Genomic DNA, 25,725 nt, shown 5'->3' with positions numbered 1-25,725 from the left:
GTATAGTAGGTTGTATTTTAACTGTGGTTTAACTTGATGTGATTAGCGATTAGGTAGAGCAAATCAATTTTCACCTTCATAAGGAAAAAACACAAATAAAATCAAAAATAATATATATTGTACTGTAGTTATAAATTGAAACTTAAGACATAAAAACCATCTAAAGTTACCGATATATTATGGTACTGTACAGTCGCCCTACATAATCTGAATATATTTTAAGTGGAACCCTTTTATTCAACATCTCAAACAAGTTTGTTAGAAAACTTTCCTACATTTATTACAACTAGAATTAACTACGCAGTTCAGAGTTAACAAGTGACAAACTAGATTTAAACTTGATTAAATTGACACAAGTCTCAACGACAAATAGTTTAACAACAGAAGCCAATATCTAAGTGGCCTTGACTTTGAACGCTTTACAACACAATCAGGCTTGCCATAGCCAAGGTCGCAGTTAGAAAGTAGTTTACAATAACTTTAACTCCGAACAGTTGGCTGCAGTGTTCTATGAAATATAGCCCAAACAGCTGCCAAATATATAAATTGAGGCCATTGTTGTTTTCGCACTACGTCTTACATAGAATCAATGTTGTTTCCTTTTCCTTCGATTTTATTTAAGGTTATCATTTATGTAAGTTCGCAAACAGGGATTTTCAATATATTTTGACTAATGGTTTTAACGTGTATTCACTTATACAATTAAAAAGTACAACTTAGTAAAACGAAACTTGACTTTAATCATGTAAAAACTAACTGACAACAAAAAGTAAACAACCTTGTTATTTGTATGTAACATATGGTAATAAATAATGTGAACTCTATGGAAACCCGGCGTAATCTTGAAAAGACTAGGGCGAAACGTGTGGAAAGTTGAAGGTAACGATAGAAGAATCTTTAAAAAACACGCTGACCAACTAAAGCATAAAAACCTTCTTGAAGACAAGGACAGCAGTTCAATTTCGGCGAGAAGGTGAAGTGTTCGTGCTTTTGGTCTGTATAGAGTTCAACTTGATAATTTCTGGCCAACCGTAGTATGCATCTACGACCAAAAGAAAAACACTATTAAGGAAAGGTCCAGCTAAGTCCAAGTGTATACGGGTCCAAGGGTCAGTGCATCTCGGCCAATTACTGAGGAACTTTCTCTGTGGTTCTCTTGCAGCATACAATACAAGTTCTTGCCACGTTTTCGATGTCACTGTCCATCGATGGCCACCAAAAACGATCTCAGGCCAACGCCTTCATCTTTACCATTCCTAAATGAGTGTCGTGCAGGTACATAAGTAATTTCTGCTTGAACTTTTCTGGGATAATTGCTCTAACCCCCCACATTAGGCAGCCCTCAAGTATGGATATTTCGTTCTTCCTTGACTCATAGGGTTTTAACTCCAGATTGTTTGTCTTGTTTGGCCATCCACTTAATACAAACTCTTTGACCCGATTAAGAGTGACATCATTCGACGTTTCTTCACTGATTTCTTTAGCCGTAACTGGTAGACAATCTATGTTACCTGAGAATATTAATCCAACTACGGTGCTATAACTCTCATCGGCTTGGTCAAACTCGACATCTTCCTCGAAAGGCAAACGACTTAAACAGTCAACTTTCCCAAATAGTTTAGTAGAAACGTATTCTATGTCAAAACGAAAATTTGTTAAAAACAAAGCCCACCTTTGTATTCTGCAAGACGTGGTTACTGGCACTCCTTTGCTGGATCCGAATATAGACAATAGAGGTCTGTGGTCTGTTTGGATCAGAAAATGTGTGCCCCAAAGGTAGATGCGGAACTTTTTAATAGCATAAATCAAAGCTAAAGCTTCTCGTTCAATTTGCGAATAATTTTGCTCTGCCTTGTTCAGTGTTTTAGAAGCATACGCGATCGGCTTCTCTTCTCCGTTAGGATATCGATGAAAAATTGCGCAACCAATCCCCACTGATGAAGCATCGGCTGCAACTACTATAGGTAATTCACTATTAAATGGCACTAGAATAGGAGTGGAAACTAAAGCATCTTTAATACGGTTAGTTGACTGAGAGCATTGTTCTGTCCATGTCCATTGAACATTTTTCTGCCTTAGTTTGTTTAATGGTGCACAGATCTCAGAAAAGTTTGGGATGAACTTTGAGTAAAAGTTTGCCATTCCTATAAATGATTCCAACTGTTTAATGTTTTGGGGTTCAGGCATATCTACTATGGGCTTTATCTTGTCTTGATTCGTCGAAATTCCATCTTTGGAAATACATAGACCCAAATAGTTGACTTTTTCCTTCATGAAGTGACACTTAGCTCTGTTTAAACAAAAACCATTGTCCTCAATGCGTTTCAAAACCTCTTTTAACGTGTTTAGATGTTCAGTGTCATTTATTCCTGTTATAATGACATCATCCAGTAGGAAAGCGACTCCATCTAATCCAGAAAGCATAGAATGCATCTTCTTTTGAAAAATTGCCGTAGCAGGAGCTACGCCAAAACACAGTCGATTGTATCGCATAAGACCAAAAATAGTATTAATGACAAGGAGTTTTTTAGATTCTGTGTCCATGGGAATAGAAAGGTAAGCATCAGAGAGGTCAAGGGTAGTACATTTCTGTCCAGAACCTATCTTGGTCAATAAATCGTCTTGAGTTGGTAATGGAAACTGCTGCACCTTTAATGCTTGGTTGAGTCCCGTTGAAAAATCTGCGCATATTCTAATAGCTCCATTCGGTTTTCTTACAATCACGCATGGCGCAGCCCATTCTGAATGGTCTATTTCTTCAAGGATACCATTTCTTTTTAACCGGTCAAGTTCTTCCTTAACCTTGTCCCTTAAAGCTAAAGGAACAGGCCTTGCCTTTTTAAACACTGGTGTAGCACCCTCTTTTAGGTACAAATGAGCAGTTGTCTTTGAACATTTATTTTCATTGGGTTGAAAGACGTCAGAAAACTCATCCACAAGTTTGGCAAGTTGTTGATCCGTATTTTCTACTTGTAAGGTTTGTTTATACGGTTCTGAACATATCCTTTGCAAATCGGAAAGTGATATTTTGTGGAGAAATAAAGGTGTAATCCAATCTCTTCCCAAAATATTTTGTTTGACACCCGAAGCGACAAAAGCTCTGAGTTTGGTTTTAACGTTTGCAAAAACAACTTCTACATCCATCTCACCAAGAAGTTTAACACAATGACCTGTAAATGAAGTAAAATTCTGTTTACTTAACAAAAGGTCGGGTTTTCCAATCTGTTTCCAAGTATGATCTGAGATAATTGAAGCGCAGCTACCTGTACCAAACTGCATCCTTACGATCTGGTTATTGAGTAAGATATTAAGAATACGTATCGGGTAAAAGGTTGCCTGCTTTCCGATTGAAAGAACGTCCTGTATTCCTCCCAAAGAGTTCGTATCATTATAGCTAGTTACATCATTATCAACAACGTTACTACCGTATTCCTTTGACTTTGGACCATTCTCAACAATGTTGCTTTTAAGGTGTCGTTTCTCCACCTGTCCCGTTTTACATATTCTAGTTATGTGATTCCTACTCCCGCATTTGTAACATCTTGGATTTTTAATGTTACAATTCCTTTTCAGATGTTTACCACCACATATAAAGCGTGGTCCTAGAGATAAAACATTACAATCTTCCCTCTGAGAAAAACTATTTAATGAAGCATCTTTTACTGAGAAAAGAGAATTAGCTACGTTAATGACTTCTGAGAACGTTTCATAATCCTTCTCCATGAGTTTGGATCTTATATTGTTATCACATATCCCCATTACAAAAGCGGTAACAAGTGCTTGTTGGAAAAATTGAATGGGAAATTGACAATCATTTACTTTATTCCTCAAAACATTGGCAAACTCCGTCAGACTCTCGCAGCCCTGACGCAGTGAAAAAAACTTGACTCTTTCTGCAATGGCGATTTTTTTAGTTTTAAAATTGTCCAACAATAGTTTAAAAAGTTCTTCATATTTAAAGTCATTTAAATCATTAGGTCTACAAAGGTTAACCAGTGTGCTTAACACATTTGTACCCAAAGCGTTTATGAATAGCAAGCGTTTGGTTTCATCATCGTTAATTCCATTGAGTTTAAGACCTGTAGTAAACTTAATGTGCCACACATCAATCTCTACTGTGTCCGGGTCGAACAAGTCACATTTAAAATTACAAATACTTTTTTCATTACGAACTTGATCGGTACCTGGATCGTCTTGATGTCGTCTATGTCTACCTGATGTCGGCATTGTGTGAGTTCTAATTCCTCGTCGCCAATAACGTGTATTCACTTATACAATTAAAAAGTACAACTTAGTAAAACGAAACTTGACTTTAATCATGTAAAAACTAACTGACAACAAAAAGTAAACAACCTTGTTATTTGTATGTAACATATGGTAATAAATAATGTGAACTCTATACAGACCAAAAGCACGAACACTTCAGGTTTAACGCAGCGGTATCTATATGCAAGGTACAAGTAAAAAATGTAACGTAATATTAAATTTAGTACCAAAAAAGCTTAGTTTTCTATTATACGTATTCATGTTTTCCATCTCGCTAAGGACATTTGTGGTCTTGATATACAGCGCAGGACATCAGGAACTATACCAAGGTTCTTTTAGCTAGTTGTAGAACAAAAGTAGCATTTGAAAATCACTATATTATTTGATTCTCTGAATTAGCTGTTATTTTATTCCGTTAAAACAATTACTTGCCAAAAGGTTGTTGCTACTGAACCTTTTTATTGTCAGGATGAAAGCATTGTATCACGGGGGTTTGTTTATTAACCAACTGTTTCTCTAGACCAAGGTGTTATAATTGTTGGAAAATTGTAATTTGCCATTTAGTTATTTTGGCACAGTGTTTTTATAGTTTTGTGAAACTTATCCTTCGTCTCCTTAGTCAAATAAGTTCCTTGACCTCGATCTTTCAAGATACAAAATTTCTTATACTTTGAACACGATCTTGAAACTGGAAAACAATTTCTGAACCTGGAGTGAAATATTTTATACTTTTAAGAAAAAAAAAACTTAACATATCCCTAAATCTAACTCATACACTATTCGCAAACTAATTAAACATCTATCTAAATAAAATTTTATTTATTAAGTAAAAATTACATTGAATCTATACTCTACTGACATCTACATGCCAACAATGGTCCATGACCAATATGGACAATGCAAAGTCAAGGGGATTTTAACGCCAGAAATTCCGCTAAGGCAATACTGGTAGTGGTAATTTTAAAATGCCTAGCAGGGATATGACTCTTTGACGTTCACTCTACTTATGCAAACACTTATTAACTATTCATAAACATCTTTTTGTAAGATGAGCTTTTGTAGTTTGGGTACATTATATTGTTTATATTAAAAAATAATTCGTACTGCTGAAAAGTAAATGTACGCTTGTGATCTAGAAGAAATAAATAAAAAATAAATTGAAGGGTCAACTTTTTTTACTACATGTAACGGACCTCGACTTAAGCAATTTTATTTTAACCATACGTATTTGTCACTCCTAGAAATGTTAATATAATTTAGAAGCACTAAGAACTCATAGAGTGTTCCATAGCTCTTTAGAATTAAAAATATAAATATGGAAACAATATTATTTTTATGCGTTTTTTGAAGGAAACATTTATTATTTTTTTAAGCTGTACTTTTTCCTCATACTCCTGAATCGCTCGGTCAGCATGTCTAGATATTACACTCCGATACATCACCAGTTGCGTAAGTCATTACATAGACAAGTGATGCCACACTACAATAGCCTGAGGCCTGGACTCGACAGACATTCAGCACTGCGTCCATTGTAGGGTTGGGTAATTATTCTATATGAATACCAAGGCTGGTCCCAACGCCTGTGTTCTAGAATCAATCTATTTCCGTATAAAAACCTAAAGTTGTACTTGATTCTTGAAATATTGGAATTACATTTGTGTGATGAGTTGGTGAACTCAAATGAATTCAACAAATTTGAATTATATCATTAAAGGCTTACTCACACCCCATTTCTGACGTGTCACATCAGTCATGCCACAGTAAAAAAATATTGATTTTATTTTGCACTATCAACACTCATCTGGTGCAGTTCCGACGAAGGTCCGCCAGTCGCTCTTTTGGCGTCCGTCAGTCAAATTCAGATTTCTTCCAACCGATATTTTGGCATTATCCGGACGCCTACCCGTGGGGTGATAAATGTGTTTGACATTAAAAACAGGGTTCTGTTATTTAAATAATTGTGTTTGTATTTTAAGTACTGTTTGTAACAATTATCGAGATATACGATAAAAGATATACAGGGTGGCTGAAAAATAACTTACACCCCCCCCCCCTTAACTTTTCAACCATTTGAGATATTTGAAATATGTTTGAGGGCAACCTTCTTAGATATGAGGGGCTACAATAATTATGGTTAATTTTGAATTATTTTTTTAGTGGTAGTGGGGGTAGGGGGTAGCTTACGATTTTCAAATAACAAGTATAGTCGAGTTTGGTATCAATTTACGGGTCTTGACGAAACATAAAAATTGACATAAAGAAGACCAAAATCGTCCCACTAATACCAAAATGGCCCCTCTAAAACGTTTCAAATCCAAATAACTATGAGGGTGGCTGAAAATTAGCTTGCACCCCCTTTAAAATTTTAACTATTTGAGATATTTGAAATCGGTTTGCGGCAACTTGTTTGGATATGAAGGGCTACAATAATTATGGTCAATTTCGAAAATTTTGCCCTTAGGGGTAGCGGGGGTAGGGGGTAGCTCAAAATTTTCAAACAGCAAGTATAGTCGAGTATGGTATCATTTTACAGGTATTGAGGAAACATGACAATTAACATAAAGAAAATTAAATCGGACTATTAATAAGAAAATGACAGCTAAAAATGATTAACACAATGGTTGTTAAAAGAAAATTTGCAAGAGAGTGTGTTTAATATAATATCATACTATCAATCATTTTGGAAATGCCTCTTTAACAGTTTTGTTTTTGAATCGAGGAAACTCTGAGTGCAGTCAACACAATACTGTACCACCAAAAGTCGACGTATTAACTCAATACATATCTTAGTTTAGATACTAAGATCCGGGACTTTGTAGACGTACAAATAACTATACACGTTAACTCTTAACAGTTAGAAAGTAAATGAATTGGTGATATCAAGATAGCTAATATATGGGCTTAAACTATTTTCTTTCTACCCACGATGAAATAATTGTAGAATGACACGATCCTTTCAATTATGCAAAGCTCGGCCCTCATGAAGGGAAGGGCTCTGTGTGGTCCTTGAGGTTTATATATAAAACACTTCTCCTAGCTTCACCTGCTACCCACATTGAACACGATGAAGCTGGTGAGTACTGTTATTTCAGTTTTTACAAATTAATGTATGTCACCACATTATGTGTATTAGTTTAAAAATATTTCAATGAAAATAACAGCTTAAAACGGTTTTCAGTTTTGAACATATTTAGTTACATTAAAATTAATAGGATAAGTACTTTTGCACACCATTGTTGATGGTTTCGACTAATAAATATGTGAATCAGAGCTTTTCAATTTCAGGATTAACTTAGAAATTGAAAACCTGCAAAAGTTTGAATAGTTATGTTTTTCTTTATTTAAGGTCTGCTCAAACGCTCCAGTACATTAATTTGAAATTTAAAACTATTTTAAGGCAAACTAATGTTTAACTTGGACAAACAATTTTACCCAAAAACATTTAATAAGTAGACGGACTTATACTGTCCAGGTAACAGAATGTTAACACGTTTACCTACAGGGTAGTAGGCATTACATTACTTGTTATGGTGTTATCATGTTGGAGGAATTTGAGACAGTCTAGTAAACCTACTTTGATTGGAAAGGGTTCGCTGTAGTACTGATCTGCGCGGATTGTGATTTTAGTTGCTTTGGAAAGGAGGGCTTAACCCAAAAAATAACCCTATTAAAATTGCCTTGATTGTAATTTTTTAAGTCAATATACAAAATTATTCTTCTACCTTTCAAATCAGCTACAAAAGTACTACGATCTAGGACAAATGGTTTGGTTGAGGTTTGATATTGATACCATGGGTCAATCAAACTTAATTCATATTTTACCAATAAGATAAAAACTGTCGTATTTTGACATGTGTTTAAACTTGGACATTTGTTCAGTACCTCCGTTTTACACAGAATTTGTGGGTCAGGTTTGTCTGATATTTGGCTGGTAGATGGGTTCGTAACTTCAAAAAGTCCTACTTTATTAAACATCACAGGTAAAACTAATGAGTGAGTTTATTGGTTAGGGGTTATTAACCTTATGTGCACTTAATTAGATTATAATTTGTCGGTTTCTAGTTTCAGACGAGGCAATGTTGGTGAATTTGATATCGAAACAATTTGGACAATCATTGAGTAGTAGGGTTTCCATTTGCTAGTTACGGTGTTTGTAGTATGTTACAATTTAATGAATATAGAATTACACTAATCATTTGTAGTTAACTACAGGAGTTAACACTACTTTTAGGAAATCAGAGAAACATATTAGTTAAAAAAGATTAGCTAAAATACGCTGAAAATTATATAAATGCCAAAAATGTTAGTAATTACAAGTGTACACAATCTCTTTCTCAGTGTACCAAAATGTTTCAGCTGCAATTAATTATTAAGAGGATACGTCATTCGAATTGAAAATATTTTTGTTCCAACCATAGAAGTTGGATCCCTTATGTTATGTGGGAAGGTTTAAATGATTTTTCACACACTAAAAGTCACTACCTTCTCTTAGTAGTACCATGCTTTAGTGATCTCAATGCCCCTCAGGGCCGTCAGCTTAAAACCCCTCTTTAATTAAGATACTAGTCTGTATCTGTTCGAGAACTATACAGTATATCAGGTAATTAAAACGATATTAAAAAAAATTGATCTCTTACAATAAGTTAAAAAACATGCATTTTCACCACACTATGATGTTTTTATCTGTTTTACATACGTTAATTGGGGTCTGACAGTTAAGTTTTCCTGGCCATGCCCGCTGTCATCGTCATTTGGGGACCGAGCAGGTTTTTACATCCCTAGGGTCAAAAAATCAGCTGCCCGCTTACTTTCTTAAAACACGAATGCATATTAAATACACAATCAGTATCCATGGCATTGCAATAGAATTTTTTTATTATCACCGCTGCCTAGCAACTATTTATTATTATTTTTGCTGATTCCTCAAATTATTTCTTCACATAACCTTAAAGTTGTAGTTGTGGTGACTATCAGTGTGCATTATTATTGTGGTGAATAGTGGTAATAGTGTATACTGTAATGTGGTGAAAAATAGCGTTCGTACCACGAGCCGAAATGGTTTTGCAAACAAACAAACTAATAACAACTAATAACAACTAATATAGATTAAGTATTACTACAAATCCAGGTTGATAGTAACTCGTAAAAGCTTAACATAAAGGACGAACTCAATATTGTATATTACCACCAATACTTAATATTTAATCTTATCAAAACAAACAAAAAATTAGTAAATTAAATGAGTCATTCGATACAAACTCATAGATTTGTTTGGTTTATGTTGTTTCGTTTATTTTAGGAGATTAAATAGCAAGACGTTTGTACAAATAAATTCTCTGTATATTGTCTAATTAATTTACTTCAAGTAGAATGTTTAAAGTACTTTATGTTATGATTTTTTTGTTTAGTTTTATATCATGTTAGTATTGCAAATTTGACCTAATACTGTAGTTCAAGGAGCTAGTGGATTTCAAATTAAAAACCAAAAGAGAAAAGAAATTCAGCAAATACATAACGTTGATAATATCATAGACAAATTCTATTTGTCTACGATAATATGCTCCAATGTGGCTGTGTTTGAAATATTTCAAACATGGCTTTGACATACTAAACATAGAATACATAATTTTTCAGTTTTCAATTGTGTTATATCAAATTTTATAAAACTATCCCCTAAAACCAGAGATTTCCAAGACACTGTAGTTATTTCTTTACAGTAGAAGGATAACATCAACCTTGACAAAGTATTGTTGACTCGTGACTCTCTTGAGACTTATTCTTATGTTAAGCTAACGAATAGAATATTAAACAGTAACAAAGGCTAAGAGATACGTCGATGTAGGAAGAGAAAGAGTGTGACAAAACAAGGAGACGTCAAGGTCTAGACGAATAACGATGGACAAGGGAGCCGAGTAAACGAGAAAGGCCTCAAAGAGTAGGGATTAATTATTTACTTGAAAACTTTCCCCGGAAAATGCGACTTTCTTCTAAAGTATGGTTGATTGTTTTTTAGGTAAACGCAACCGATGAACACGTTTCGTTTCAAAACTGTAGGACAATTTTCCTATGTGGCTGCTTATCTTTATAAGCTAAATCGTGTTTAATGATGGAAACTCAATTGTATAAATAGCCAGTTCAATTTGTAACTGTTATGTTTGTGGGGCTTTTATTATACATAACATTATAAAAAACAAAAAACAAATGTTAAATATAATTTGAAAGTACACATGCATAAGACATGTAATTTATTTTTCTAAAATATTTTTCTTTGTGTTTTGATAGTTTGGTTGTCTCTACCTCATTGTGATTTGTTGTATTTGAATGTAAGGTCGTCAACATTTAAGTATTTTTAAAAAAGATCCAAATGTTTGAGGACTGAATCTGAATTGACTTTTAACAATTTGCTCTTTAGATTTATAGTTAACTACAGTTTTCTATTAGTCAGAACGTATTAATAAAACCCAACGTGAGCTAAGAAAACTCGTAAATATCTGAGTTTAGCATCATAACACGTTCTTGAAATTGTCCCTATTTGACGTTTTTGTTGCTACGTATGGACTATTTTAAAGTTTCAAGTAATAATTCAAAGACAAAACAACAATGACAATCTTAGAATGGCGTATCGCTCAATCTTGCAACCTTTTACCTCAAGTTATGGATTACACTTAAGAGGGTGTAATCGCAGTATCCTTAAAAAAGTGCCTTGTTGATGAAATTGTATGATGGTTAGTACGGTTTAGTTTTGATTGGCTTATCAATGACTGGACGTCATAATTTTATGTGAAATAGTATGAAAGTTTTTTACCTAGGCATACGCAATAATACAAATCTAATAGAGTACTATTTACCATCAAATATTCAATTTATAATACTTATCTAATAATTAATCACAATACTTATTCAGTTGCTCTGCGATATTTGGAATGTTTCCATCAGTTCTAATGATAGAGATGATGAGGAGAAGCTGCTTGTGATGTGTTACTCATCAGCTATAATTGTGTCGATGCTTATACACGGGCTATGTTATACAACTCGAACTATATTAATGTCATATAACATGTATTACTGTATAGCTAAAATTACGGATACAGCTATTGTAGTCCATGGAACTAGTGATTTAATAGATACTGGTAGTTATGTCCTAAAGTTGAGTGGTTCTGATTTACCCAACAAATTCTACAACTGGATTGCCTTGCTTTGAACTAGGAGCACACAAACACTTTTACTATAATGATAAACTGTTTCATAATTTAAAATATTATTATTGCAGGAAAAAAATAATCTAAAACAGCGTGGTTAAGGCATGGTTTTTTCCAAAAACTAACCATAATTGATGTGCATTCTGACTTAAATCGATACATTATCGTACATCGGAGAATATCATATAGAGAACTAATATTAGTGAAAGGTTTATAAATGTAAACACTATCTAAAGTCATGGTTGGCATTGTTATGTATAATTTAATATGTACTAAATTGTGGTTTTGTAAAGGATTGCCATGGAGTTCTCTCTACTACATGCCTGATATTGTATTTTAATCATTTTTCTTCATAAGAGTGGTGGTCAGTTATGAAAACAAATTCTGTACTATTTCATTGTATTGTTTCCAAACAATAATTAACAATCACGTATTTCTCTTACTCAAATATTATTTGAATAAGTAGTTGAAAGTGTATAATCCATTTTAAAATTTAGAAATCATTATAGCTTAATGTCATAAAAAACAATTCACTAACTATTTCTTTGTATACTTTCTTATTCCACCCTGTTTTAAAATTCAATATAGATTTTTAGCAAAATCTACTGTTGGTTCTTTAAAAGTCGTAGTTAATTAGGTACAGTTTCAACATCATTTTTATGAAACATTTTGTAATTATTTTGGTTTTTTATTTGATTACAGATTATCCTGGCTGCCCTCCTCGCCATGGCGGCCGCCTACCCTCCTGTACCACTAGTGCCCAAGTACTACCCGGCACCCCTTCACTACCCAGCGCCACTGATAAAGGCGCCACTACCCCTCGCGCACTACTACCCCGGCTACTACCCCTACTTCAGGGCACCTTACCCCTTCTTGCACTGATACGGACCATATCTGACCTGGATTTTACAAGGCTCCAAATTACTTTCGTTTATATTTTTTTAATTTTTGTATTAATAAATAGTTTTTAGTTGGCATCGTTGTGTTATCACTTGTATAGCAATAGAACCAATATCTAATACACGAGAGGAAAAGATGGTAAAAGTGTAAAATAATGCTTTTTTTATGAAAAAAGTTACACAATATGTTCATTACTTTTTAAAGATAAAAATTTTATTGTTTTGGTAACCAAGAGGTTACATTGCTCGCTTTTCTGGCGGATGCCGGTTCGAATCCGAGATTGGTCTGAACCAAGATACTACTTGGTATTGCAAAATCAATCATACAATCCAACAAAAGGTCAATCAAGATGTTAGTTATACTAGTTGATGGCCGTTTTCTTACACAAAACTGAAAAATTACAATAATAAAAACAAAGAAATATTTAAATACCACAGTGAGGTAAATTATAAAAATAATTTACCACGATTTTTGCTATGAGAATAACATTATTTCAGGTACTGTGATTACTTTTATCATACGTCGTTTGAAAAGAGTGAAAGGTTTACGTGCACAAGGTTGTATGAAAATTGAAAATCCTTTATAAGAATAACTAATACGTATCCATATTATGATTTTTGAAAGCATATTAACAAATCCGGTTCTGAAAACGGGCATAACAAGTTTATAAAAGATTAACACTTTAACGTTAAAACCAGTAATGATGTCATTAAATGTTAAATAGCTAAAAAAGATCTTATGTGCATGTTTATTGTTTTTAACCAAGGGGGTATAAAAAAGCCAATAAATGATGAAAAGAATGTTTTAAGATACTGTCTAATTATGGTGTGTTGTAACAAATAATCTTCTTTCTCGTATCGGATTTATCAAGAAACATTTTTCATTGGAAAGAAAAGAAAAGAAATATAAACAATAATTATGATGTTCTTAAAAATTATCGTAGTTTACATAAAGAAATACACTCATCCATCTATTAAAAAAAGTGAAATAGCCTTAAAATTATTACAATTTACTTTTTGAACGTGAAATAAACCAACGTTAATAAACGTAATAAAAGGAATTTGAGGAAGTGTTTTTGTTGTTCATTGACGTTCGTATTGAAGGAAGACACTCTTTCATGTGACCTTTAAGGAGACAATATTCTAATTAAACCTTGGTGATCACACAAACCCCTAGTCAGTGGGCGTTTGCTCAAAGGAACGTCGTTTTACTCCTTTTTAGACGAAATAATTGCAATTTTTCGGAACTATGACGTGGTTACAGCCCCATATGACGTCATGTCCATGACCTTATGTAGATAAAAATGTCGCATTTATTTTTACTCAGTTATTTAGTGACAGCGTTTACAGGGTTGCGTCATAGGTCCGGTGTTAAGGAACAGGACTCAATGTAATCAGTTTTGACATTTCCAAAGCAAATTCGTAAAAACGGCTGTAGTTAATGGAGAAATTATGTACAGTGTACACGTGAGGACCTTTGGGACAATACATAGCACAGTTTGTTCCCGTTTTTGAGAGTAATTTATTTTCATTCATTACATAAATGTTGTACTAAAACAATTCGATTCTAGACAAAAGTCCAATGAAGTAGCACAGTGGAACCTCGATGGCAAGGATCTTTCAAATCCCCTAGATATAATGTTACTCCTAATAACATGTTATTGTAAACCTTGATAAGAAGTCAGCCTTGATAACAAGTATTATTTAGTAATCATAATAACAGTCTTGTTATTGAGGTTCCTTGTTATTTTTTACTATTTTGGAAGGGCACAGGCCAATCCTTGGGCTAGTTAATATAGCATCGAACTTTCCTGATATATAGCTTAATTAATTAATAGCTCAATGAGAAATTGTATCTGGTCTGGAAACTATCTCGCTTGGAGTCGATCCAAAAGCCTTCCGGTTTAAAGGAGATATCTACTAACACACGGTTACCCAGGAAATCATTTTTGTAATTTGTTAAACACAAGAAATCCCCGTAAAACAAAATTCCTTTCTCATAAAACGTACGGAGCTTACATGTAAATTGTCTTCCGCCCGTTAAGGATTACAAATTTGAAGAGGCAATCTATGGTTGTTGATAGACGCAAGCCACTAGTCACAGCATATCCACTTCCAGCCCTATGTATATGCAATTAGCATGGCACGTCTAAACATAGCAGCCCAAAAGTACTATTGTGGGGTCCCCCTCAATGTTGCCTATGTGTGAGGTAAGGCGCCTCTGCACTTGACACGCAAACCTGTCAGAGTCATACCTGTTAGTCGGTGGGGGGGGGGGGGGGGAGGTAGGGGTGACTGCATCATATTTGCGTACATGATCATAACCGTAACATCTGTTCTGCAATACGTAATACGCCTATGCAACGTTGCCTTATAGCATTCTAATAGTGTATGCATTTGGGTTAACTGGTTTAAAAGCTACGTAGTTGAAAGATCATCCCGTCTGACAATCAAAGGGCCGTTGGTTGACGGTTCGGATCTGGATCTAGCTTAACATATATCAGTACAGTATTAGTTCTATATTTTACACGTAGATTTAAATATTTTCGTAGAAATATTTAGTGGCCTAGGCTATCATTGATTTGTTATGTAAGTTAAATCGTATGTTTAAGAGTATACTAATTGTAAAAACTGAACATATGTGTTATTTATTTAAACTAACTATTTAGGTTTGAGTGAGATTGATTTTTCACTTAATTTATCTAATTTTGACCGCTGAATTTATTTGTTTATTTTAAAAATTAAAATGGAATTTCCAAACAGGCATAGCCTTGGAGGCCTTATATTTTCTCTTTTTGTATGTAGCACAAATAATATACTCAAAATTTGTATATTAAAAAATTATAAGCTAATCATCAGTGTATGTCTTAGACTTTCCAGAACTGACTGCATAAATTGTACAAGTATGTAACCAGAGAAAATAAATTCATTATTTCATTATTATATTGGTTGGACGCCAACACGTGGTATGTTCGAACGAGTGATATGCCGGCTTTGTTACTGACTATGATCAACTGGCTCATTAGCCAGGACCGTTTATTAAAAGCCCAAACACCAAGGAAATCAGGTTTTATATAATAAAAAGCTTCTGACTTTTCTTGAGATCAAACTGGTAACCATCTGCTTTCTAGGCGAGCGCAATGTCCCCTCAGCTACAAGGCTATATAAATATTCCTCATGTTCCTTGTCCAAGGGAGTTTTCAATTAATATTCATAGCTAAGGCTGTACAGAATATCCACTTCCATTTTACGGTCACCTAGGTGTGAGTTATACTATAATTACGATGGTAAAAACTATTTTAAAAACACTGAAATGAACAGTAGGCTTCCATCTTAAAACACGCTTGAAAATGAAAATTTGCATGGGTTTTCATTGCAAATTTTCATTGCATTTAGCAATGAAAATGAAAATGAAAAACTCCTATTAAAATCTTACTGCTTGGTCTTCTGGTTGGAATAAAACGGCTGAACCATTTGGCCAACAAAGATCTTATTGTAACTCTCGCTGAATTTCATAATATTAAATAAGCTTGAACGTTTTAAGTAAAATATAACGGTTTTAGCTACACTAAATTTTACTTGTAGTAGATTCATTTAGGTTTGCTGAATCTACATATTCTGGAGCTAAGCGGCAAAAAAGTAAAACTAATTTGTCGCATAAGCTCAGTTTAATGCAACGGATGCAAACTATTGAGGAAACTGTACGTTCATTTGAGTGTGAAATACAGTTAAGTATTTCCATTTAATTATGCACTAGTATCCTAGAAGAGTCTTAAATTGGCCATTATTTAATTATTATCCTACTAATATTATAAATGTTACAGTTTGTGTGTTTGTTTGAAGTTCAATCACGCACTACTGGTTGGATTGGACTGAGATTTGGTATAATGAAAGCTCAAATTCCCGATTAACATATAGACATATTCTTATCTCAAATATCCTTTCAGGCTCCATCCCAGTGGCTCTGTAGTTCCCCATGTTAACCTTATGAGTATTCATATTTAAAAGGAATTAAAGGATTTTGTCAACTTTTTCAACTACACTAGTTGGTTCTATGATATTAAATAGCATTAAAATGTTATAAGGTTTACCAACATGGTGCAGCACTATTAAACTTTTTTGCATTTATGACAACAGCTAATTTGAACCAACTAGCAACAAAAAGCTGTGAAATACAATGAGTACTTAATAATACAATAATACAAGTTTACTTTTTTCTGTTGTTTAGGTTCAGTGTTAGAAAATTATGGCTATGGTAGGTGTGCTATACTATAGCATACCGTAAATTAAAAGAGCCACATTTTCTTAAACCGTGCCCTCTTCCATTGCAAACGCAAAGCCAAGTACAACTGCAATAAGCATTTCATACTTATACGCCAACCCCGTACGAAGAACGGGTACTCTGCTTAGTTATTTATAATTTTCTCAAAACTATTTATTAGGTGTTCTACCTGTATTTTAACATTAAAAAAATTAACTGATTTGTGATGCCCTAAACTAATATGTCATCTTGAATTTATCTTCGTTTGAATAACTCTTTAAGCCCCTTGCAGATCCTGTCTTCCTGTTTTTGGATATGAAAAATCCCAATTTGAATATTAATTATTATTATTTAAGCCAAATAAAATATTTTCAAGAATTTTCCACTTTGATTAACCATTCTCCGGAACGTTCTAGGGATTTGTAAGGATGCTGTGAAGGAGCAAGTTACACAGGAAGTCACTAAGTGTTGCTTAGTGCTTTAATAACCTGTTGGACAAGGTACGTCGTGACTCTAAGTACAACACACACACACATACACACACACACACACAACACTAACACGTACTAATGTCAAGGTTAATTCAAACAAACTCTGTAGCCCAGTTTTCACCACAATGCGCTCAAGAATGGACTTACACGTAAGTACTCTGAATAAGTTAACTATTTTTTGTCATGTATAATTCAATTGCATTTAGCAAGTAGCTTAAACATTATTAGAACAATCAAAGTAATAGAAAAAAATTATAATATCTTTATTTAAATTTTGCTTTCTTTTCAACTAAAACAATAGTGTATTTTTATTACGTAAAGTTCATCATGAAACATATTTCTCCCTACAAACCCCATACATAGTTTATTCAGCCATCCATAAAAAAAACTTGTTAATAAAGAAATAGTAAACGCAGTTTAGAATGTGGCTCTATTTCACTGCTCGACACGAGCTTTCAGGATTCTTTATCAACTTCAACCATCTCAATTGTTGAATAAAAATAAAACGACAAAAATATAACATTGCAATGCCAAAAACGCGAGTATCATGTGCAAATTTTCCGCAAGGAGATTCCAATGTCCTTTGTAAGATTAGTCTGTCGTCAAGGAGTTGGTGACGTCATTGTCCAGGAAGGATTTCTTTATTTGGACAACATTCTTTCTACAATTTTGTGTGAATGTTTTGGGTAATTTTATCTTCTTATATATTAAAACGTGAGTTTTTTTCAAGGTACTGAATAACCCAATTGACAGATTTATGGCTTGAATCGATCTCGCTTGGAATCTCAAATTTTAATGCTAGCATTGTATCCACCTAGCCACCCAGAAAACTGAATAACTTGGACATTCAACTAAATGTAAAATAAAAAATAATAAAAAGGATTATTTAATAAACATTAACATTTAGAAATACAAAATAGATCACGAAATGGATATAATCAAAGATTGCAGCTTATACAATTCTTAGATTGCACTCCAATGCTTATACGTAGTTTAAAACGAATAATTGTCGGTTCTATATTAGTTCAATAAGTAGTAGAATAAAATTGCATGTTATAAGTTTTACATATGAAAGCCCTGATTCAATAATCTAGTGCAGCTCAAAGCATGGAAGTTAAAAGCTTTTTGATCGCTACTGCAATATATTATAAGGTAACGTCTCCAATATATCACTAGAAATTCAAATGATATGATCCGTGTTAATACTGGCAGTCTGCGTGTTACAGCATGGCATTTTACTTCCATGGTGGATGTTTGGTATAGGCCTATAATGTAAAAATTACTATTGCCACACTATCATGCAAACATATATATATATACATATATATTATAAACGACTAACTATACAAAAAAGCTGATGGGAGGTACCTACACCATGAAATCACCATGAGATTTTATAATGTTTGTTAACTTTGTGTATCGTTTACAAGTAAAACCATTGGAAACAATTTAGGTTTTATGACATTTACTATGTTTTTGAATTTTTTCACTATGGATCATAGGAGTAACAAAGATATTTCACAGTTGCGAAGATGGTTATTACGGATTTAATATTTTGTGTAATTTACCATAACGTACACAAACCAATGAAGGGAACTATACAAATACGGAAAAAGCTTTTTCATCACTCCTCACCGAAAGTAACTATTTTCGATAACAGCTGACATCAATGAAAGTAGCCGTTTCCCAAGCTCTAATTTAGGGCGAGGGAAAATCGATCAGCTGATTTTCCCTCGCTCTAAATCTACTTTCCCTCGCTCTCAATTAGTTTTCCATTTATTCACTACGCGCGCTAGTGTTTTGTTAAGGTTTAACTTAATGATTTAAATCAGCTGTATGTATTGTTCAAAATCGTTTTATTCTTTTATTTTGATGTTCGAAGTATTGAGAAATGTACGAAGGTTTCCTTTAGAATATTTTATTTTATTTTTATGTTTTAAAAATCAAACAAAAACAAACATAGGTTTACTTTTAGAAGATTTTATTTTATTTTTATGTTTAAACCAATTGTTTGATGGATAATTATTGTAATATTACTTTGGTCTGCTATTCTGTGTTTGTGTATTTTTGCGTTGTGATGAAAAGTATCGTTCATAACTCGTACCGAAAGTTATTATCCGGTACTTGCTCCATTATTCCCGTCCTCGGCTTCGCCTCGTACGTGAAAATAGCTCTCACGTACTCGGCTTCGCCTCGCACGTGAGATTGGGATTCCCTGGGTTCGGCTTCGCCTCACACAAAAATTAGAGCGCGCGCCGGAAAATGCCACTTTCGGTCCTAGTAATGAAATATACTATTCATTTCATAGGGACTTTAATGAAAATAAAAACGCTATTCTGTAATAATGAAACAATTTAACAGTCTAAATAATCAGTTTTTATAGACTTTTAAATTGAGTTTTTATTTTTGCAGCATGAGAAAAGTATACAGAAAATACTATTAGGCCTACACTTTCAGTTTTGATCGATGTTAAATGTAGAGCGATTTCCCGCAAACCCCTTAACATCGCATTCTTTTAACCTGACGTGGACTTTCTTCTGTGTACATAAATGGTTGCTTGTAAAGGGTTTTGTCCATTTTTAGCAGAGCTTCATATTAGGAATCTGTAGGAGTTTAATTTAACACTTATACAATATGTATGGAGACGTTGGAACAAACAGGTGCCAAATAAATCAATGACATAAGCTGATTTACTCAATGTTTAATGGGGTCGATGTAGTGTTTTTGTTAGAGTATAAAAGTATAAAAAGTATAGATTCTATAAGTATAAAAGAGGATGTTTGTATATTTGTTTGGCAGTGATAAACTCAAATACCGCTGAACCGATTGCCACGAAACTTGGTACATACGTGTAGAATGTCATGGAATAGGTTTATACACCATTAATTTCGTGATCCGTCCAATCGGCTCCGCCCCAGTGGCTCTGGAGTTTCCCATGTTAACCTTATGAGAAATGGAATTAATGAATCTTAACAGCTGTTTCAATTAAACAAGTTGGTTCTGTTCTATGATGTTCAATAGCATTAAAGTTACAAGGATTACCAACAGGGTGCAGCACTATTATTTCTTTTACATTAATGACAACAGCTAATTTGCAACCAAAAGGTGAGTGAGCGTAGCGAACGAACTTCAACCTGGAGGCGAGTTAGCGTAGCGAACGAGCTAAACTGAAGGCAAGTGAGCGTAGCGAACGAGCTAACCTGAAGGCAAGTGAGCGCAGCGAACGAGCTCCAACCTAAAGGTGAGTGAGCGTAGCGAACGAACTTCAACCAGGACGTGATTGAGCCATGCGAACGAGATCATCTTGAAAATTAATAAGTTAAACGGGGCAAAGCCCGCGGGTTACAGCTAGTTATCACATAAAAAAGAAAAAATAACGTAGTTGTGTGAGCCAGTCACAGAATGCGCTCGTGTCTAAAATTATATTTTATCCCTTATATTTTGTTGCTGATCAGGTTTTTTTTTTTTTTTTAAGGGAGAGGAGGGAAAATGCTTTTACGCACACAGGTAGCCAGCCTGTAGTGTGAGACTCCTGAATCTATCGCAGACTACTCACTAAAAAACCCCCTCTACTCTGTTGGACACAGACCTGGAATTGATTGTCACATTACTTCAAGTCAGGCCAACATGTTACCTAAGCCCTCAGGGCTCTCACCGTTTATTGCATTTGGATACTTCATGACCTACACCGCATCCCGGTCAAGGTCGAGCTTCTTGGCGCGGAGAATACCCTGGATGTAATGTGACACACAGGTCCAATATTGTCCTCACCCTCCGTCATCATCGGTATGACCGTGTCCACCGACAGCAGTCCTACTAACTGTTTAGCCTCCAGGCGGGGCCTTTCCCAACGCTGGCAGTGGAAAAAGGTATGTTCCACGTCATCGGGAATGCCTGGGCAGTATATGCAATCGGGTGACACGGCTTTGCCCATCCTGAACAGGTACGACCGGAAAAAGCCGTGACCCGTCAGAAATTGGGTGAGGTAGAAGTCCACCTCTCCGCACCGCCGATTAACCCAAGGTTGGACTTGCTTTATCAGTCGCCTGGTCCAGCGTCCCCGAGTCTCCTGTTCCCAGCTCTCCTGCCACAGCTGGTAGGTGCGGGTGCGTTCCTCTGTTCGTGCCTGGTCCTCCCCACGGCGCTGATAAATTGCTTTTCTCTCCGCCGCCAAAAGTTTGACGGGGATGACTCCAGCAACCACCAGGACGGCAGGTTCGGACACTGTTCGGTAGGCGGATGCAACTCTTAGTGCTGCCTGACGCTGCACTCGGGTGAGCCGCATCCTATATACCTCCTTATTTAGCGCGTCTGCCTACACCTCAGCACCGTACAAGAGTACGGACTGGACAGAAGACATTAAAAGCCTTCTACGGCTGGACCGAGGCCCTCCGACATTGGCCATCACCCGGCTAAGAGAGGAGACCACCCTAGCGGCCTTGTCCGCCGTACGGAAAATCTGATCCCGCCAGCTAAGCTTGCTGTCCACCATAATCCCAAGGTACTTGGCAGAACGAACAGTCTGGACTTCGACGGCCCCTACCCTCAACGGCACGATGGTGTCAATCCGTTTTTTCGTTAATATCACGATCTCAGTTTTGCTCAAAGCAAGCGAGAGACCGTGGTCTGTCATCCATGCGTTTATAGTACGCATAACTCGGTTCAGCTTTAGCTGAGCCAGCTCAACGCTACGTGCAGCTATCAAAACTGCAACGTCGTCCGCATACCCAACCAAAACAGTTTCCTCAGGCATTTCAGACCTCAGGAGGCTGTCATACGCGACATTCCAGAGGTCCGGGCCGAGTATGGAACCTTGGGCAGCACCGGAAGTGACACATCGTCCGTGGGCCCTCTGTAGTGTCATACAAGAGTAGGCGGAACCGGAGATAATCCTCTATGATACGCATGAGGTATGCCGGGACGTGGAAGGTGTTCTTAAGAGCATCCAGCATATCACACCACCTCGCCGAATTAAATGCGTTTCGCACATCGAGAGTGACGAGCAGCACAACCCTTCGAGAGTAGTGGTTAAAATCCTCAGCTCTCATCACGGCTTGCTTCACCTCTTCAACAGCGTCAACCGTAGATCGCCCCATCCTGAATCCATACTGGCGAGGGGACAGGTCCCCCGCAGCGACCACGGCTGAATTCAGTCGGGAACGTATCAACTTCTCGAGGACTTTTCCAGCCGTATCCAACATTCACAGAGGTCTGTAAGAGGATGGCAGGTCTGGGACTCCCTTCCCCTTCCCAACAAGCACAAGCCTAGCTGTTTTCCAGCACGAGGGGAAAACTCCTTCGACTAGGCAGGCGTTGTACATGCGCAAAAGGATCAAGGGGTTAGTAGTCAAAACCTTTTTGAGAACTTCGCCGGGTACCCCATCTGGTCCAGGAGCCTTATTGTTCTTCAGGGATAAGACGGCCGCCTCCAACTCTCCAAGACTGAAAAGTGGTACGTCATCCACCCTTCCGAAATCCCGCAGTGGGCGCAGCGTGTGAGCCGGGAAAAGGGACTCGACTATCCTCTCCATAGTGGCCCCATCCATGACGGAAGGTGGAGAGCGGGTGCCACGTTTCTTACTTACCAGTTTGTAACCCAAGCCCCACGGATTGGAATCGATATCGTCCCTTAATGTCTCCCAGCAACTGCGTTTACTCCGGTTGATGGCTCGACGAAGAGACCTCCTAGCCACTCTGTAAGCATCCGACTTACGACGTCTGTCTACAGATTCTCTGGCCCTGGTAGCAAGTCTTCTGGCTCTCAATGCTGACCGACGCAATTCCGCAATCTCGGCAGTCCACCAGTACACAGGTCGCTTATTGCACCGGGATCTCCTGTGAGGCATAGACTCATCGCAAGCGGAGACGATTAGTCCCATCATGGATGTAACCAACACCTCTGCGTGAGCCACGCTAGTTGCGGGGGGAACCACCGGTGTTCCTCGTAAGATGGCTTCATTGAATTTTGCCACGTCCAATTTTTTAATATTCCATCGAACGGGCACTTGACGAAACGCGGCTACTTGTCTCTGATGACCATCCAGGACATCAAAAATAATGTACTGGTGGTCACTGCCCGTGTAATGCACGCTCTCTTCCAGGCGGTCTATCTTCTCACGAAATTCACGGATGGCCTCGTTGGGAGTGAGGTAGACACTAAAGTAAGTGACATCCCGGCACCGAACCCAAACGAAGCCTCGGCCCTTCGCGTGACCCCGTACTTGTACTTTCGCTGCATTACGCGCCCAGAATGCAGCAGTACCAAGACTATCAGGGAACCAAAAAGATGGGTCCCTATCACGGTACTGGTACTGTTCGCTGACTAAGAGCGCGTCGACATCGTGTTCTAGGGCAAGCTGACATAGAAGTGCGTCAGCCGACCTGGATCGCTCAAGATTGCACTGAAGGATTCTTATCTTCGTGAAAGGACTTTCGCTTGCTGTAGTGCAGATTTGAATACACTACTGTTGCTGATCAGGTTGATGGGTCATAACGGTTACTGTAACTCATCATAAGTCATTCCCTAAGTTTGACTTGGTAAAAAGGTTTGTGTAGTTGACAGAATTTAGTAATTTAGATTAGTGCAGTCTGTTGTTGGCTCACATCAACTACGACAATTTTGATAAAGGTCTGGCTACCCATTTAACATGGGGATGAATGTCTAAGAATGGCATGTCTTATTAATAGTCAAAGATATAACTATCGGCTGATTCGTTTTTAACTTCAAGTTCGTTCAAAAAACTTCATGGTATAGTATGTTAGATAGCAATGTTCAGTTAGTTTATTTTTCAGATGAGATTAATCGTCGCAGAATCTCTACTGTGTATCGCCTCAGCGAGTGGAGCTAGTCTTGAAGTATATCCTCACAACGAAGGAAACCTTCCCTATCCTGGGTACGACTCAAGGACACTAGAACTTCCTGGGTATCCAGGACCAGAGCACAACTTTGCCTACACGGAGGTCATGACTCCTTTCTACCACTACTACTTCTATGCTCCTGCTTTTAAAACATCTCCAACCGAAGATTTTAGCCAACGTAACTTTCACAACTTTTGGAGGACTCCGGAGAGTGGAATCTTTATGCAAGATAGAAACTCACTTCCCCCTAAAAACATTAATGATGGTTATTACCCAACGATTAACGATGCTAGCAACCAAAATGAAATACTAACTCCTGATCAAAAATTTAGATACCATTTTTTACAAAATCCATACTCTACAGAATTCACACAGGCACCATACAATCCCTCTCAAACTCCTTCCTTTTCCACGACATTTCTGCCAACAGTGCTTGCATCAGGTACTCCAAACATAATCAGGAATGAGGATCAAGGAAATGTCCATCATGACCAATCTCAAATATACGCTTCTTCATACAATGATCACATACCTCATACTTTTGAGCCTAACCCATCGTATAAACCAGATCGAAACCCGTCTCTTTTTTCCGCTTCTCCTAACATCATCAGAGGTGAAGTACCTTCAGTCAACAAACTTTTCAAGCCCGTTTCAAATTCAAACAAACATAGCTATACTAATCCGGTTTCTTCCACCCCAACATATAGATTTTCATCGTCCATCACTCCTTTGAATGGTGTTAACCGTTACAACTATTTTACAACAGTTTCGCCAACTATGTCACCTATCCCTTCCTCAACACCATCATTTCAATCGAGTTTATTCCCAGACTATGGTGTAGAGGAAACTATTAGCCCTATTTTCACAAGTCAAACTACACTTGAAGGTTCTACTTCTCCGCCCTTAATTTCTCAAAGTGCTTCTGCTCGAGGACTTTTGGCGAATGCCCTTGAAACTCAGCGAGTTTTATTTGAAGCACCCGGACACCCAGCTCCACCTTAAAAAGAGAATTTGTACATGAGTAGATGTAATAAATGATTTTAATGATGATCTATTATGTTAGAACTCCTAAAAACTACATGACATCGAATAAAATTAGAACAAACCTAAAAGTATTCTAACATGAAGAACACTAGTACTTATATTGATAGTTAAATCCAGTAAAATAGTTTATGAACACACAGAACTAGGTCCTATAAAGTTACATAGAAAGTTTTACCTGTAAACAGTAGTAAGAAAACTTGCCTCGTATCAAGTGACTAAACATGTGTGATGGGGTATTCCCAACCACAATATTTTAACAAAAAACAAACCACTTTTACACACACCCTTTTACGCATAAATTACCACATAAGACAAAGAATATAGCAAAATACGTTAAGTTTGTTAATTGTTATGGTAATAAATGATGTTTTCGAAAGCTGTTTATTATTTGAACCTAAAAACATTAAGTCAAATATATTTGTATTGAATTATAAGCTCCATAGATACGTAGTTGCCTTGAAAAATCTAGTAATAGAAATGCTGAGTTATATATGACTTAGGTTACTGTATGACTGTTATTACCCGGCAAAGTATGGCAGAGAAAAACGTATATAATGTATACAAATCTATCGAACTAACTCATACTAAGCAAACAACAAACATATAATTTTTAGTATATGGACAGTTTCATAAATTTTGTGTAAGATTAACAATTTTTATTCAAATTCTTTCGACTGCAGGTTACAAATAATTTCTGCAAATTCTAA

At 36.3% G+C, this 25,725-nt stretch overlaps 1 protein-coding gene and 1 long non-coding RNA gene across 2 annotated transcripts; both read left to right on the top strand.

The window, feature by feature from the left end:
• Nucleotides 1-7,309: 7,309 nt before the first annotated feature.
• LOC129004397 (uncharacterized) lies at nt 7,310-12,442 on the top strand. The gene is made up of 2 exons (XR_008491704.1): nt 7,310-7,339; nt 12,168-12,442. It is a non-coding gene; the product is annotated as an uncharacterized LOC129004397 (long non-coding RNA).
• Nucleotides 12,443-17,231: 4,789 nt separating this feature from the next.
• Nucleotides 17,232-25,394, top strand: LOC129003166 (uncharacterized). The gene is made up of 2 exons (XM_054431429.1): nt 17,232-17,265; nt 23,909-25,394. Exons 1-2 carry the CDS (start codon nt 17,242-17,244, stop codon nt 24,974-24,976), a joined length of 1,092 nt encoding a protein of 363 aa, XP_054287404.1. The 5' UTR covers nt 17,232-17,241; the 3' UTR covers nt 24,977-25,394.
• Nucleotides 25,395-25,725: the final 331 nt, after the last annotated feature.

Source organism: Macrosteles quadrilineatus, unplaced genomic scaffold, assembly GCF_028750875.1.
Source record: "Macrosteles quadrilineatus isolate MER2022 unplaced genomic scaffold, UCM_ALF_1.0 Scaffold_9__3_contigs__length_116548681, whole genome shotgun sequence".
Taxonomy (NCBI): Eukaryota; Metazoa; Arthropoda; class Insecta; order Hemiptera; family Cicadellidae; genus Macrosteles; species Macrosteles quadrilineatus.
Note: the sequence above shows the minus strand (reverse complement) of the source record. Positions and strands in the feature narration are given on the sequence as shown.

Bases quoted from the DNA above. Each gene is read 5' to 3' on its own strand.
- LOC129003166 (XM_054431429.1), top strand. From the start codon at position 17,242: ATGCGCTCAAGAATGGACTTACAC. The intron at 17,266-23,908 runs GTAAGTACTCTG...TTTATTTTTCAG, and splicing joins GCTCAAGAATGGACTTACAC to ATGAGATTAATCGTCGCAGA.